We start from the raw sequence: 17,940 nt of genomic DNA on the forward strand, positions 1-17,940 counted from the left end.
TCAAAGTTAATCACAGACATCAGTATTCTTCCCACTTCAGCATCCATATTTTTACCTAGAGAGAAAATCCAAATTTTAAAAGCCAGGTATTCTCTCAGTCTGGAAAAGTCACTGATTAAGTCTGGGACTGACTTTAGTCCCGTCCTGTAAGGACTTAATGAAAACAGAGATAGGTAACATGTTGTGGTCTCCCAGTGAAATGCTAGATGGCAAGCTGCCCTGTGCTGGAGGATTTCCGAGCCATAGCTTCTGCTTTAACTGGGGTGGTTTGGGGCATCTTTTGGATGTGGAACACACACATGTGTGCGTGCATGCATGCATGCAGTCACACTATATAATCACCATTTTTCACAGCAATATGACAAAGTGGGTATTATATCTGCTTTATAGTGGAGGGAATGTGCTGGGGTGGGGATAGTAGGTGACTCGGCTATGGCTACACAGCTAGTTTGTGTCAGGAAGGGAAACCACATTTTTTCTGTGGCTCTGGAGCCGGAACCACTTTCCATTCTCTAAGAGATTTCCTTGCTTCAGTGGCCTTTGGTATTACCTCTTCATTTGGTTCTCATTCAATTCCCATTGGCCTGCTGGAAAGCATCAAGAGGACTGCATACTGAGAACTGGTCCTCAGAGTAGTTGATTTAGAAGAGTGACTATAGTTCAGAGTAGCCAAGTCAAGGCTTTAAGAATCAGGCTAAAGGTAAGTAGGATGAGCATGGAAAGTCAGAATCCTGTCTGTCTCTAATTATTATGATTTCCTGATTTGTTTTCAGGTGTTTTGAAGTCTTCTGCATCTACTTTCAGTCAGGCAACAATGAAGAGCCTTATGTCAGTATCACCAAGAAGAGGCAAATGCCAAAAAATGGCCTCTCAGAGGAGATTGAGAAGGAGGTGGGCCAGGCAGAAGGCAAACTAATCACCCACCGATCAGCGTTCAGCCGGGCGTCGGTGATCCAGGCTTTCTTGGGCTCAGCCCCCCAGCTGACCCTACAGCTGTACATAAGTGTCATGCAGCAGGACGTCACTGTTGGAAGAAGTATGTGTATTTTTTATTTCTGCCTGCATTTGGGGATCAAAATGAGAAGCAAAATATGCAGTTTATTTTGTTTCAAAGGAAATTTGTTCTTAAGTGCACTTAATTCTGAATCTGTGTTCTAGTTACTATGCTCAAAACTCAATTAAAATAACAACGTTTATTTTGCTTATGACTCTGCATTCTAGGCAGGGCTCAAAAGGGTTACCTAATCTGTGATCCACTATGGATCAGCTAGGGTGGCTCAAAGGTAGGGGGCTAGAATCTATTCAAGGCCCCTTCACTCACATGTCTTGTTGTTCACATGTTTTGATATTGGCTGTTGCTGGGAGTTTCAGATCTTCTCCATTTGATTTCTCTGTGTGGGTGAGTTTGGGCTTCCTTAGAGCATGGTAGCTGCTTCCAAGGGTGAGTGTTCTAAGAAGGAGGGAAGGCCAGATGGAAGCCACATCAGCTTTTGTGATCCAGGCTTGGGAGTTGTGGGACATCACTTCTGCTTCCTTCTCATTGTTGAAATACTTACAGAGTTCTGCCCAGATTCAAGGGAGAGGAGAGGGAAGCAAACTCTGACTCTTGTTGTGGAATGGTAGAGTTCTAGAAGATCACCTGGGACCAAAAATACCACTGTGGCCATTTTTAGAAAATATAGTTTACCAGAGGCTGAAAACACAGCTACTGGAGGCTGCTTCTCTTGGGATTTCACTCTGTCTTTCAGTGCTAGTTCTAAACTAGTTGAGACAGTTGGCTTAACAACTTTGTGGTGAATAATGGAACAAGGCCACTTTCCTGTCTTCTTAGACTTGTAATAGGTATATCAGTTTATAAGTCAAGACAATATTCTGCCTTTAGGCTATTCTCACATCATCAAATTAAGAGCAGATTTTGGTTAAGTTAAAAAAAAAACACTATTTGCATCAGAGTCAAGATTTTAATGAAAAGCCTACAAATGAGAAGTGGAAACAACCCCCTCCCAAGTATTAATATTATGGGTAAACGAAAACCATTATGGTAAGTTTTATTATCGGTATACAAAATGATTTAAAAGCCGTAAGTTGAAAAAATACATGTTTAAGAAAACATTGAAGATAAGAAAGACTCTTATTTATTTTACTTCACTCAGTTTTATCCTCTTTCTGCCTATGTTTTAGACTGGCTGGTAATAATTCATGTCAGAGTCACAGGATACTTACATGTTAGAGCCATCTCCCTTATCCAGGTTGCCTGATTATGATTCTTAAAATATGAGTCAGGATCTTAAGTAGAGATCTTGAACCTTAGTGGATCAACATTTATATGTAAATACTTTCCGCAACACCTGGTAGGGAGTAAAAGCTCAATAAATATAGCAACATCCGTGTTCTCTAAGGAATTATAACTGGAATGGGTCTTGACCAAGCTGCATGCCACTATACTCTTTTTCCCAGTTTATTGTTTTTCCAAGTGGCAGGGATACAGCAAGAAATCAGATGTGATGATAGCCTATTTGATTTTTAGAGGTAGATCCAATTTTTTTCCTCAAGTTTTTTTAGTGAAGATTGTCTCACAGTTGAAGGGTTGGCAAACTACATCCCATGGGCCTAATCTGGGCACTGCCCGTTTTTGTCAATAAAGTTCTATTGGAATGCAGCCCTGCTCTTTCATTTATGTATTGTCTGTGACTGTTTTGGGACTAAAACAACAGAGTCGAGTAGTTGCAATAAACATAATGTGGCCCACAAAGCCTAAAATATTTACTAACTTTTTACAAAGAAAGTTTGCCAACCCTTGTTATAATTTTTCAGACATAATTCTGTTCAGGAAAAATAAAATCTGTCTTGTAAAATGTCAGTGTCACAAGGGATATCTGAAATGTCCCAAAAGAACTTGGAAAAACAGAAGTCCTCTGAGAGTTAAATGATAAATCAAATAGATATGGAAAAAGGAAGTGGGCATGGTCTTGTTAAAAAGATAGTTGGCTGCCATTTATGCAGGTCTTGACTAACCCCAATCGCTGCCTTAACATATATAAGGAGGGAATATCTCACCCGGAAAGGGTAAGACCCTTATGAATGGAGCATGGTCTAGGGTGTGCCACAAAGGCAAATGTTGGTAGTGTCTGTCATGTGGTTAGAAATGCATTTGGTGCAAGGAACAAACACCTAACTGTAAAGTTAACCTAGAGTTTATTTTTCTTATCTAACTGGAAATTGGAAGTAGACAGTTGCTGACAGTATTTCAGCTGCTCAATAGTGGCAAAGTTGATGTCCCTGCCAATCCATTGGCCTTTTGCTTGGGTTGCTACTGCAGTTCCAACCATCATAGCTACATTCAAAATAGGAAGAAGGGCTGAAGAAGGAAGGGTAGATATATTTCTCTTTTTATTAATGAATATAGCTTTTTCATAAATCTCCCTAATAGACTTTACTTTGTCTTCCTCCTTTTATTAAAAACTATAGCTTTTCCAGAAATCTCCCTAACAGAAATGACTTTAGGTCTGTGACCAGAACTGATCAGTCATTTAGCTTAAAGGGATGCTAGGAAAGCCAGGTCTAGGAATGTTTGCCACCAATGGCTTACTAGTATTCCTCAAACTTCCCTGATGATGATGATTAGAGTTACCTGGGGGCTTGTTAAATATATAGATTACCAGGATTCATCTCTGGAAATTGTGATTTGCTGTGTCTGGGATGGGAGCCAAGGTTATGTCTTTTCTTTTTATTTCCCTTTTGTTATTTAAACAAGGGTTCCAGGTGATTTTATTATCAGCAAAGTTTGAGAACATTGGATTAGACTAGTCATGGCCTGCGTGTGGTTGGGCCCATTGCCACCCATAACAAAACCATGTTCTCTTAAGATAGTGAGAGGAATGGAAAATGAATAGGCAACTGACAGTGTCTGCCACATCATCTAAATGCAGTCCAGACGAATAGAAATGTGTCCCTCTTGACAGAAGGACATAGAGTCCATCACAACATGACCCTATTCAGCATTCAAATTCTTTAACTCTCTCCTCTCTCTCTGATTCTGTGCTCATTGAGCAAACATTGATGGATTTGGCATTAGCAGAGTTTGCCATGAGGGAGAGAAGGGAGAGCCAGCTACATGGTCACTGGAGAGTTATTGTTTTTCTTCAATTGCAATATAATTCATATAACATAAATTTCACTACTTTGGGTGTACAATTCAGTAGGTTTCAATATATTGACAATGTTATACAATCATCACCACTGTCTAGTTTTAGAACATTTTCATCACACCAAAAATAAGTCCCCTGTTCATTAACAGTCACTCTTCATTTCCCCTGCCCCTAGCCCCTGGCAGCCTACTAATCTACTTCCTGTCTCTATGGATTTGACTATTATGAATCTTTCATATCAGTGGAATCATATGCTATTGGGAAGTTTTCTTTCTCATAGTCAGTGAATAACGGACACTGTGTCTGTGAGCTTCAGTCTTGGGTGAATTTGGATATCCTGAGATTCCCTGAGTCTAATCAGTTCTCAGCAAGGGCTTGCTCAAGTCTCCAGATCTTGGAGGATGGGTTGGGTTGAAGCCTAAGTGAGCATACCAATGTTACTGTGCTTTGTGAAGGCCCCTGCAGCCTGCCATTTGGCTTGCCTGGCCCTCACAGTACCCTTCTCTATTCTACTCAAGGTGGTAATGTTGGTAGTAAAAATGGCTGTTTCATGAACCCTTGATTTGTGCCAGGCACTGTGATAGGCATCCTTGTGTTTCATTTTCAGTGTCCCTGAGGTAGATAATATTATCTCCATCTTAGTCAAGAGGGAAATTGAGCCAGACACAGTGGCTCACACCTGTGATCCTAGCACTTTAGGAAGCCAAGGTGGGCAAATCGCTTGACCCCAGGAGTTTGAGACCACCCTGAGCAACATGGCGAGACCCCATCTCTACAAAAAATACAAAAATTAGCCGGGAGTGGTGGTGCATGCCTGTGGTCCCAGCTACTTGGGAGGATAAGGCGGGAGGATTGCTTGAGCCTGGGAGGACCTTGCCTCAAAAAAAAAAAAAAAAAAAAAAGAGAAGGAAAATTGTACTCATAGTCAGATAGAGGAGCCAGAATTTGAGGTTAGATTTGTGTGACTTTATTTATGGACTCAATGAGTATTTCTTGGGTATGTTCTGTGTTTCAGACCCTGTGCTGGTCTCTGAGGATAAAGTGGTGAATAAGGTAGGCAGGCCCCAATCATCTTCAAATAGGATATATAAACATCACACAAATTATTAATCAAATGCATATTTTATTTAAGGTAAATCGTGCAAAGTGAAAGATAAGTAGCCTCTCTGAGGGTATATTGGGGGTTGTCTAACCGAGTCTGGGAAATGAAGCAAATGTTTCCAAAACTTAGATTTAAACTGAAAACTGCTAGATGAAGAAAAGAAGCCAGGTGAAGAAAAATCAGGAAAGAGCATCCTAGGATTTCAAGCTTTATTCCAGAGGCAATGGGAAGGCACTGATGAGTTTTAAGCAACAAGTGTCATGATCAAATTTAGTTTTAGAAACTGATTACTCTGCAAAATGTATTTGAAGAGAGTGAAGAAAGAAATGGAGAGGCTGGGAAGTGGGCTACTATAGTTGTCAAGGTGAGAATAATGGCCCGGACTGGAATAGTCAGAGTGGATTATTGGAGCAATATTAAGAATGCGTAAGCAGAACAATGTGATGATTGATTGGATATGAAGGTGAGGCAGTGAGAGATGTCAAGAATAATTCCCAGTTCCTGATATGGACTGTTGTAGCCATGGATCTCCATTTGTCTTGGTAGTGACAGGTTTGCGAGGTATATTTTACTTTCAGTTCCAGACTTAAAGAAATGAATACATTTTAAAGATTCTATTTAACTCATGAGAGAACAAGCAGATGTTCTCTTCGGACCAGCTTATAAGATAACCCAAAGGACAGACATAGGAATATTGACTAGAGATATCAAAATGAATATGTAAATGGAAGTAAAACTGGTTTTATTACAGCATGGGGGGTGACATTTGAACCTCTACTGTACAAGACATTGAGCATGTCTGTTAGTGACTTATAGCTTACAGGAGAATGTAAATGAGCTCACTGGCAATACAAAGCTAGAATCAGAGAACCTGGATTGGTATACTGAAGACAGGACAATGTTTTGATTGAAACACATTTTTTTTGTTGTTGCTAGAATGTTTAAGTCAAGTACAAAGTTAGACTTTCCTCAAAAAGACGGTCCAGTTATTAGGGTGAGCAGGTTCCTGTCAGAGACATTTCGAGGCCGGGCTTGATCAGGGCTCAGTGAACACCAATAATATCACAAAGTTGAGGTTGTCTTGAAGGCAGCTCCCTGACCAAGGAAGGCCTGGAGCACAGTGGGCGGGAATAAGCACTGGTACCTGGAGAGGCTCAGGCTAGTGGGAAAATCGACGAGGGCTGATCAAACCAAAACTCACCAAGACCATGTGAGGGCAAAAAGGAGCCTTAGAAAGGAGGCTCCCTGCTCCACAAAAGCCTAGCTGCAGTTTCCTGTTAGCCACATGGACGGCTTTCTGCGAGGTCAGTATGCCCAGTGCCTGAGCTCATCCACACCTGTTTTCCTGGTTGTTATTCTCTAGTATCTGATGGCCAACATCCTGGAGCAGGCAGGCAAGAAGGCCCAGAACAGTTGCAGGGTGCGCATCACACCAGAACACATAGAGAGGGCCATGCACAAGGATAAGCAGCTCAGATGCCTCTTGGAGGATGTACCTACCATCAGGTTGATGAGGTGCCCCAGCCCGAGAAGGAGGGATGCTTGGGTCTGAGAACCTGGCAGGACTTCATCAACAATTTCATCCAGCCTCAAAAATTCCCATAGATGAGAGACCCCAGGCTGCTGCCATCAGCCCATGCTATTAAAGTCTTTAATGACAGTGCCCCTGACTTCTCTCAGGTTCTCTCATTTTGGGTTGGAGGTGTCCTTGAGACATCCAGGAGAAGCTATCCCATAGAGAGCTGAATGGGTGGAAGGTGTTGCCAGTGTGGGGTGTTTGAATCAGTGATTTTAGAAGGGGCAGTTTCCAGTGGTTGGTGAGAGCACTGGCCCTGGCGGGAGGAGCTGACTGGGGATAAAGATATAGAGACTTCCTCATTGGCTTTGAACTGGAAGGCCTTGTGAGGCCAGGTAGTTGCTGGGAGCCTCCTAGGCTTGATAAATTCCTAACCTGATGCTGGGACCTAGGGTGGAGCTGCAGACTCTGACTGAGGTGCGGGAGGCTTTATTCAGAATAGCAAAGGTCTGAAGTCAGAGGGCAGTAGCCACAGGGATGGGTGGAGAGGGGGCACACTGCATACTAGCTGGCATGAACTTCATGGGACAGGCTTTACATGGAGATTGAGGAGTGATGGGGAAAACATAAGGAAAAAATGCAAAAAAAAATGTTATGGTCATGTTATTTTATTTATTTATTTGTACCCTGCCTCATTCCAAAAGAGGACTTGAGACAGGGATTAGTAACTGGTACTATGACACATTGTTTGGAATGTATTCTTCTGTCCTCTTGTGGACACTGTTAAATTAAGTAGTAACATTATATAAAAGCTCTCTGGCCTAGGACATGCAATCCAATCAGTTCTTAATGGTTACAAAATATTACAAAACTTATTTGTAAATGTATTCCATTATAAACACAATTATCAATCGCATTCCCAGAAAAAATAATCTGTGTATGATCATGTATTTCATAGAACAGCATAGAGTTATCAATGGCCAAAAACAGGTTCAAAAGGTATAGAAATAACCTATGTAATTCTGTCTTGAGTGATGGCCTCTAAAGCATGTACTGTACTTTTAAAAACTTGTGCTCTGTACTGTTTAAAAAAGGTGTCACATCAAGTGTTGTAGCAATCTGTCCCCTTGCCTGTGAATGTCCATATTTTAGGTTTTCACCTGTTCCTTGGATCCTCTGTGGCCACATTCTGCTGCCTGTTGGCCAGAGGCTGCCCAGCCAGATTCAATAACAGATCAGACAACCTGGGTTTGAGATCCTAGTTCACCACTTTCTGGCCATGTGATCTTGGACTTTCATTTACTCCTGCTGGGCAGGTTTGCTCATGTGTAAAATGGCAGAGAGTCCCTCTATCTTTAGTTTTCCCAAAGATTGAGTCCACTTTGGATATGCACAGTGCGGCCCTTAATAAGCAGCTGCATCTGTCTCCTCCCCTAACCCCAGACACGCAGGCAGGCTTCCCCAGGGTACATCTGGGTCTGGTTCTCAGGTTACTGTTGGGCACTTGGGCCACTGGCTGTGAGAGCGACATCCTGCTGAGCCCTGTGGAGAGACAGGAGAGTGCCCAGCAGAGGAAGGAGACAGCGGAAGAGGGACACGAGCCAGGCAGTCCCCACTCTGGTGTCCCTTTTTCTCCTCCTGCCTTGTGACTCGCCCTCTCTCTGCCTCTGTCTAAGCAGAAGGACCCAGCTTGGCCTTTGGCTAATTCACAGGAGTGTCCTGAGAATGAAGGAAATAGCGGTTATGTGTTTAAAAACTGGGCTGTGAGAAACCCATGTCCTGGACACAAAGATGTTTCACTTCGGCCAGGGGAGGGGGTGCTGCTTTTGCCATGAAGTGATGAGCTGAAGGAGACTCCCCACCTGAAGCTGCTGGAGAGAGGCCTGCTTGCAGCTCAAATGCACAGAAGAGGAAGCGAGCAGCTGGGCTAAGGCTGGGAGTGCTCCACGGCGCTCCATAAGGAATCATGCAGTGGTGGGGTGGGCAGCTTGACAATGAGGTGCCTGGAAATATGAGGTTCAGTGGACATGATATGGCAAGAAAGACTTCTGGGATTTAGATAAGCACATCTTCCACATGGCCCTAAGGACAACCCTGACAGTACTAATCTCTAATATATTATTTCCTAAAGCACAGTCTACAAAGTGGCATCTTACAACTCAATCTGGATGGCAGATAGGTTTGCTAGTTCTAAGCAGACATCTTAAAAGAAAATTAATGAGCTGGTAGCATTTGAAAATCAATAACATTTTACCTGAAAGTCTGGATTTCTGGCTCTCTTGAGAAGTAAAAAGGAGGGTACACATGATTACAGTCACATAGAGATGACTAGCTACTGCACCATGAAGACTGGGCCTCTGGTTTGCCACATTCCTTCCACACTCTTCCCTATAAAGTCCCATATCTGATTCACTTCATTAATTTATAGTAGTTGTCTGATTAATAGAGATACTTGAGTTTGTTACTCTCACTACAAGTTAATTCTAAGTCCACAGTACTCAGAACAATCAATCTCATTTAATGAAGTAGTATATTGTGCATTGCTTCTCAAAATATCATTGGGGTAGGACCAGTAGTAGCAAACTTCCTTGTTTTTCTTGTTCCAGTAAATTGTGAACTGATATGTGGTTGTATTACTAGTATGCCACTCATATTTGACTTGTCATTCGAGTTTAACAACTGCACTGGTATATACCTTGTTCAAAAAGTGAGCCCACTAATTTAAATATTGTGGCTAAATCAGATGCTATACAGATTCCTAAATGCCAGCTCTCAATGTCCATACTTATCATAACTGACTGGTAACAGATATTTCATTGTACCAGTCCTCAAACTTTTTAGATTTAGATTTAGATTTTAAATCTAATGAAAAGCAGTAAACAGGACCTACAGTTGGTATTGTTTCTCCTTCAGAGTCGTCATGAAAACAGATTTATCCTTCTTATATTTAGGATATAATAATACTGGTGAAGATGTTGCTGAACTACTTCTGTTAAAGCAAAAGATATTAAGGAAACCAATTAGCATCAGTGGGGCATGTTAGATGTGGCAGATGTGAGATTGTTGAGTTCTGAACTGTAGGATAAAAAGAATTCACCAAGGCAACTGTGAAAGGGAGTCTTCATGAAAGGAGAGGCAGAACTGGGTTCTGGTCTCCTACAGTGTAGTTTACTTGGGGACCCATCAGTTTCCAGTGAGAAAAATGGAAAAATTGTTTCAAAACTCAGCTAGAGATGTGTAATTATGACTGTGCTCTTTTCTTAACAAAATAGTTCTATGGAAAATGGGTAAATAGGGTTCAGAGTACACAATTCTTTTAGGGTCTCCATTTTACAGCTGAGGCCACTGAGGCCCAGTGATAGTAATCAGCTCTTATAAAGTCACATGGTGAGTGGGCAGCGCAGTAGAATGATGGCCTGGCCTTCCTTACCTGTTATTGGGGCTCTTTCCTCTATTGTATCCTGAAAAAGGGGTCTCAAAAGAGAAAGTGTTTAATGTTCTCCTCTGAGAAAAAGAAGCTAAAGTCTTCAATACCAAGGTGTTAGGGTCTCTTGGATTTCTTGGGAAGCACTCAATAACTCACTCCCAAGAATATTCACTTGTGCTTTATTTGGGTAAGGCCAGACAGGTCAGGAGAAAAGTGCTGATTTTATAGTATAGGTCTTTGGACTTTGCAAACTTAGATTTTGTTCCACTGGACATTGTATTAAACTGTGTTATGAACACAAATTTGTCTCAGTTAAGGTGTTCTGGAAATTCTGACTCTGTCCACTAACCATTATCTTAAATGTGGTGATGTGATGTCATGAGAAGCCTGTGTTCAGGAGCCTAGTCTTTGAAGTACCTGAGGTAGTGACGTTTTTCATGGTGCTCTAAGACAATCCTTCTTTGCTGAAGACAAAATCTCCCTCCTGTAGCTGATTGTAGGGTCATTAGGGAAACATCAGTGTAAATAAAAAACTATCTGGAGAGCCAGGCATGCTGGCTCATGCCTGTAATCCCAGCAACTTAGAAGGCTGAGGCAAGAGGAACTTTTGAGGCCAGGAGTTCAAGACCACCCTGGGCAACATAGTGAGACCTCCGTCTCTACAAAAATATTTTAAAAATTAGCTGGATGTGGTGGTATATAACTGTAGTCTCAGCTACATGGGAAGCTGAGCTGGGAGAATCTCTTGAGCCAAGGAGTTCTGAGCTGCAGTGAGCTATGATTGCACCACCGCACTCTAGCCTGGGCCACAAAATGAGACCACAATTCTTAAAAAAAAAAGTATCAGCCGGGCGTGGTGGCTCATGCCTGTAATCCCAGCACTTTGGGAGGCCAAGGCAGGTGGATAGCCTGAGGTCAGGAGTTCAAGACCAGCTTGACCAACATGATGAAACCCTGTCTCTACTAAAAATACAAAATTAGCTGGGCTTGGTGGTGCATGCCTGTAATCTCAGCTACTTGGGAGGCTGAGGCAGGAGAATCGCTTGAACCCTGGAGGTGGAGGTGGCAGTGGGCCGAGGTCGTGCCATTGCACTCCAGCCTGGGCAACAAGAATGAAACTCCGTCTCAAAAGAAAAAAAGTATCTGGAGATGATAGACACTTAAAGTGCCTGTGGTTCACTTATGACTTGTGATAAAGTGAAAAGTCTAGTGGAAGTACATAACAAACATAATACAGCTGAAGAAGAAATTGTGACATACAAAATAAGATAATAAAGCCAATGTAAAAAAGTTTTGAACAAAACATATGTAAGCATAATGATTAATCCTATTTTGAAGTAAGTCTACAGTAGATTCTAGACATCTGTATTTTACTATACCTCCATAAAAAGATTTGATGTGTATCCTCAATTTAAAAAGCCATGAGGGAAGATGCTTCATAAAACTTAAAGGAGAAGCCGGCGTGGTAGCTCATGCCTGTAATCCCAGCACTTTGGGAGGCCAAGGCGGGCGGATCACGAGGTCAGGAGATCGAGACCATCCTGGCTAACATGGTGAAACCCCGTCTCTACTAAAAATACAAAAAAAAAATTAGCCGGGCGTGGTGGCGGGCGCCTGTAGTCCCAGCTACTTGGGAGGCTGAGGCAGGAGAATGGCGTGAACCCGGGAGGCGGAGCTTGCAGTGAGCCGAGCTTGCGCCACTGGACTCCAGCCTGGGTGAAAGAGCGAGACTCTGTCTCAAAAAAAAAAAATAACTTGAAAGAGAAAGTTGTGACTAGATAGTTTTAGAAATCTACTGAAATGATGACTGTTAACACTATAATTTTATTGCCTAATATTATGAAGGAAAGCACCAGCAGGACTATGATCATTAGAAACATACTATGGACAGTGGGGGCACTGACAAATCTCTAGGAACTTCTCATACAATCTAGAACTTCTGAAATATTTATACTAATAATATATTTCATATTCAGTTTTAATCTAGGGAAGGCTGAGTACCTCTTTTCTTTTTTTATTTTTATTTTTCTTTCTTTCTTTCTTTCTTTTTTTTTTTTGAGACAGGGTCTCACTCTGTCACCCAGGATGGAGTGCAGTGGTGCAATCATGGCTCACCGTAGCCTCAAACTCCTGGGCTCAAGCCATCCTCCCCACTGAGCCTCCCAAGTAGGTGGGAATACAGGTGCACACTACCATGCCTGGCTGATTTTTTTTTTTTTTTTTTTTTGAGACAGGATCTAACTTATGTTGCCCAGGCTGAAGAACACCTCTTTTGATTTTATTTTTTTCCATGCAACTCATCAATACTAACAGCAACAAAGCTAATTTTATCTAATATCTGTCTTTTTATAAGGTGAAAGAACAAATCTTTCCTATTTTCTAGGTACTCTGTTGGAAATCTCAAAGATAAGTCTAAGTGTAAAAGATTTATAGAGTTTCATTTTATTTCATTTAAAATTTTGAATTTTATTTTGAAAGGCAAAATTGCTAGAAGATTTAAGAATTAAGTTAGGATCATGAGTCACTGAGTACATGAATGGTTGTAGCTTGGCTATCTATTAATTAAAGTGACAGTACAATGTTTAGATAAACATCCAAAAGACCTTGACACATTCTTCATGCAAATTTTTTTTTGTTTTTGAAGAGAATAATCAAGGGCATGATAAAGTCAGGGAAAAAAAGTGTTATTGTGGTAAGATGCCAAATCCCTACTTTTAGGATAGGATTACATAGGTAATATTTTAGGCTAAATTATGACCCCAAAGATATTCAGGTTCTACTCCCTGAAACCTGTGTATGTCACTTTATATCTGCAAAGGGAACTTTGCAGATAAAGAGATTGAGGTTGGGAGATTATTGTATTGTAGGTCGTGCAGGTGGGCCCAGGACAAATGTTCTTTTTTTTTAAAATTAATTAATTAATTTATTTATTTTATTTTATTTTATTTTTATTGATCATTCTTGGGTGTTTCTCGCAGAGGGGGATTTGGCAGGGTCATAGGACAATAGTGGAGGGAAGGTCAGCAGATAAACAAGTGAACAAAGGTCTCTGGTTTTCCTAGGCAGAGGACCCTGCGGCCTTCCGCAGTGTTTGTGTCCCTGGGTACTTGAGATTAGGGAGTGGTGATGACTCTTAACGAGCATGCTGCCTTCAAGCATCTGTTTAACAAAGCACATCTTGCACCCCCCTTAATCCATTTAACCCTGAGTGGACACAGCACATGTTTCAGAGAGCACAGGGTTGGAGGTAAGGTCATAGATCAACAGCATCCCAAGGCAGAAGAATTTTTCTTAGTACAGAACAAAATGAAGTCTCCCATGTCTACTTCTTTCTACACAGACATAGCACCCATCCGATTTCTCTATCTTTTCCCCACCTTTCCCCCTTTTCTATTCCACAAAACCGCCATTGTCATCATGGCCCATTCTCAATGAGCTGTTGGGTACACCTCCCAGACGGTGTGGTGGCCGGGCAGAGGGGCTCCTCACTTGCCAGAAGGGGCGGCCGGGCAGAGGTGACCCCCACCTCCCGGACGGGGCGGCTGGCCGGGCGGGGGCTGACCCCCCACCTCCCTCCCGGACGGGGCAGCTGGCCGGGTGGGGGCTGATCCCCCACCTCCCTCCCAGACGGGGCGGCTGGCCGGGCGGGGGCTGACCCCCCACCTCCCTCCCGGACGGGCCGGCTGGCTGGGTGGGGGCTGCCCCCCACCTCCCTCCCAGATGGGGCGGCTGGCCGGGTGGGGGCTGCCCCCCACCTCCCTCCCGGACGGGGTGGCTGCCGGGCGGAGACGCTCCTCACTTCCCAGATGGGGTGGCTGCGGGTGGAGGGGCTCCTCACTTCTCAGACGGGGCGGCTGCCAGGCAGAAGGGCTCCTCACTTCTCAGATGGGGCGGCTGCCGGGCGGAGGGGCTCCTCACTTCTCAGACGGGGTCACGGCCGGGCAGAGGCGCTCCTCACATCCCAGATGGGGCGGTGGGGCAGAGGCGCTCCCCACATCTCAGACAATGGGCGGCCGGGCAGAGACGCTCCTCACTTCCTAGATGGGATGGCGGCCGGGAAGAGGCGCTCCTCACTTCTCAGAGTGGGCAGCCAGGCAGAGGGGCTCCTCACATCCCAGACGATGGGCGGCCAGGCAGAGACGCTCCTCACTTCCCAGAAGGGGTGGCGGCCGGGCAGAGGCTGCAATCTCGGCACTTTGGGAGGCCAAGGCAGGCGGCTGGGAGGTGGAGGTTGTAGCGAGCCAAGATCACGCCACTGCACTCCAGCCTGGGCACCATTGAGCACTGAGTGAACGAGACTCCGTCTGCAATCCCGGCACCTCGGGTGGCCGAGGCTGGCGGATCACTCGCGGTTAGGAGCTGGAGACCAGCCCGGCCAACACAGCGAAACCCCGTCTCCACCAAAAAAATACGAAAACCAGCCAGGCGTGGCGGCGCGCGCCTGCAATCTCAGGCACTCGGCAGGCTGAGGCAGTAGAATCAGGCAGGGAGGTTGCAGTGAGCCGAGATGGCAGCAGTACAGTCCAGCTTCGGCTCGGCATCAGAGGGAGACTGTGGAAAGAGAGGGAGAGGGAGACCGTGGGGAGAGGGAGAGGGAGAGGGAGAGGGCAAATGTTCTTATAAGGGAGAGGCAGCAGCAGGCTTGATCATGGAGGAAGAAGACAATGTGAGGAGTGAAACAAGATGCTGCACTGCTGGCTTTGAAGATGGAGGGAAGAGGCAGGAGCCAAGGAATGCAGTTGTAGAAGCTGGAAAAGGCAAGAAAATGGATTCTCTCCTTGATCTTCTGGAGGAAACATGCCCCTGTTGACACCTTGACTTCAGCCCAGCCAAACTGATTTCAGACTTCTGATCTCCAGAACTGTAAGACAACAAACATTTGTTGTTTTAAGCCACTGTGTTTGTGGTAATATGTTATGGCAGTCATAGGAAACAAATTTACGCCAAAAGTAATCTTTTACAACCTCTTATTAAGAACAGACCAGTACTCCAAGAAAACTCATTTTCACAGAAAAACTAATTCTAGATTTGTTTCAATGAAATATTTGCTTCTAAATAACCCACTATTTACTTTTGACAGTCTCACAAATAAACCCATCAATACTGAGCCAGATTTGGCAAAATGTTAACACAAAATTGTGTTCCTTTCCAGACTCTTTCTGCAAACCTCCTACAACTTTCTTTATTCATTCAGGTTTTATCCTTCACCATTCTTCCTCATTCCTATCCTGGAACAAGTCATTTTTCTTTAGAACAGAAATATACTTTTTTGCCCATAATAAAAATTTCATTATCTTGAGATTCCTAGTAATCTCATTCACATGTATTAATTATAACTTTTAAGCAGCCCCTTGTATTTCACAAAGAAAATGAGGGAGTAGATAATTGTGAATTTCTGTCATTTTAGCAGCCTAGCCAATCTCATGAATATACTTCACTGAGCTTTATCCAGCCACATACTTCCCTTATTTAATTCCACAGTGTGGCAGAAATGAACATGTTCATTTACAGACCCAAAGATAGAGCCTCTTTGTAGCATGTACAAATAACAAGCAATAGTGTATAAATGAAAACTGTGCTTACTAATAAATTTTTCAGTATTCTGTCTTACTTAGAAATGATCTAGAAAGCCAATGAATGGCCAAGATCTTCAGTTATCTAAAGATTTTGGAAATGCTCTTCAGGGTAACATACTACACAACCTCATTACTATGGAACTATAAATTTATCAGAACAATGATTCAAGTTGCTTAAAAATAGATTTAAGTTTTTAAATAATTTTAAATATTTAACAGGAATAATTCTAGCTCATTTGATCAAAAAGCTGTATAAGTTTAGGAGAAACATACTGAAGAGTATAAAAATATATGCTTGTATTAAATATGACACTGATAAATCAGAGATGTTTACATTAAACTCAAAGTCTTAAACTAGTCTTATTTGCCAAAGAGTTACATAAATTATAGAAGTCTGAATTCTTAAAATGGTTTTGAGTTGGTTTCTAGGATAATACATTTTTTAAACTAGCACATTTAAAAATCAATAGTACAATTTCCGTATTTTAGGAAATTCTAGTTATATTCAATTTATATAAGCAGTTATTTTTCTGGATATGCCAATCAGAATAGAACTCTTTTAATTTGGGAGACTTTATAATCTAATATATTAATACTGTGCATAGGTAGGAAAACATTACACACTCGTACAATCAGAGGTGAGGATATTACAGACATATAGACATACAGATAGAGAGAAATAGAGTTTGTAGCTCCAATTCTTCAATTTCAGGCATGGATCAAGAGTGAACACAAAATCAGAAAATCTCCTCAGTCCAGATTTTAATAGCTCTTTTCCTCTCAAAGGGCATGAAATTCTTAAGTGATTTGAGCTTAGAAAAATAAACTAACAAAAAGGATGACAAACCAGACTTTCTGTTGCCTGTCACCCAATAGGGACTAGATTTCTGTAAACCATGGATGCACTTAGATCTCCAGATTGTTAGACCTTAAAATTGGATTTCAAACCATTTCTCTCAATAAGGGGGAGTAACTTAATGGCTTTAAGTGAACCAGAACAAAACAGAAACACAAAATTTGTAGAGAGAGGATTTCAAATGAGAAATCGAGGGTGTCAACAAAGCTCTACTGGTGCTCTGGATTCACCTATGAGAGCGAAGAAAGGACATGCCTAGGCTTTAACTGCTCATGAGGTGCACTTCCTTGTCAGCAATGTTTACCTGACTCTTACAGGTGAATCTATTGGACATCTCATTATGACTTCCAAAGTTGTTAAAATATATTTTTCAAAAGGGTAAAATTATGTTGCTCATACAGATGTGAACCTGTTGTTTACTTGTAAGGAGATGAACAGATGTTATGGCCGGGCGTGGTGGCTCACACCTGTAATCTCAGCACTCTGGGAGGCTGAGGTGGGTGGATTACCTGAGGTCAGGAGTTCGAGACCAGCCTGGCTAACATGGTGAAACCTCCGTCTCTACTAAAAATACAAAATAAATAAATAAATTAAATAAAAGAGAACCAACAAAGGATTGTTTAGAGATATCAAAATAAGTATGTAATTGGAAACAAAACTTCTTGTATGACATTTTGAGAGGGAAGACAGTTGAACCTGTATTGAACAATGCATTTTGCAGTATGTATCGGTGACTTGTCAGATAGCCTATATCCTGGAGTTGAAAAATAATAAGACCAGCAACAACAACAGGAGTTACATCGCCCCACAGAATGTGGAAATGCCGGTGCACAGGCCTGAGTGCCACCGATTATTTAGGGGTGGGACAGTCAGTCTAATTGACATGTCCCAATTCAAGAAGAATTGCTGATGCCTGGGTTCCAGAGCCTGGCAGGGGTCCTCACAGCCTCATCCTTCGGCAAAACCACTCAGTTGAGGAAGCCCCATACTGTTGCCATCAGCAAATTCTCTCAAAAAGTTTAAATCCATGGACGTGTTTCTGACTCTCAGTTTCTGTCATTTTTAGTTGGAGGTGTCTGTGGGGCATCTAAAAGAAGACATACCATAAAAGATTTTTAAGATTTAGTATGGAGGCAGGAATGGCCGTGTAGCCTGGAGAGCTACATAGGCTGATAGCAGGCTTTGGATGCTCTGAGCCGTATGTCCATGCAGCTGTGGTGAAAGATTCTGTGCACGTTGCCAATATCCTATCTCGAGCATGTGTCGCAGCACACACTGCAGTGTTTCTCTTCCTTTGTGCCTCAGGTCTTTCTCC

At 42.6% G+C, this 17,940-nt stretch overlaps 1 protein-coding gene across 1 annotated transcript in view; it reads left to right on the top strand.

The window, feature by feature from the left end:
• XK (XK Kell and VPS13A binding protein) overlaps positions 1–17,940 on the top strand; it is a 43,313-nt gene that overhangs the window by 7,595 nt on the left and 17,778 nt on the right. Inside the window, 1 exon segment of the mRNA NM_001079921.1 lies at positions 774–1,036. Within this exon segment, the coding sequence (NP_001073390.1) occupies positions 774–1,036 (263 nt within the window).

Source organism: Pan troglodytes, chromosome X (genome assembly GCF_028858775.2).
Source record: "Pan troglodytes isolate AG18354 chromosome X, NHGRI_mPanTro3-v2.0_pri, whole genome shotgun sequence".
NCBI classification, from domain to species: Eukaryota; Metazoa; Chordata; class Mammalia; order Primates; family Hominidae; genus Pan; species Pan troglodytes.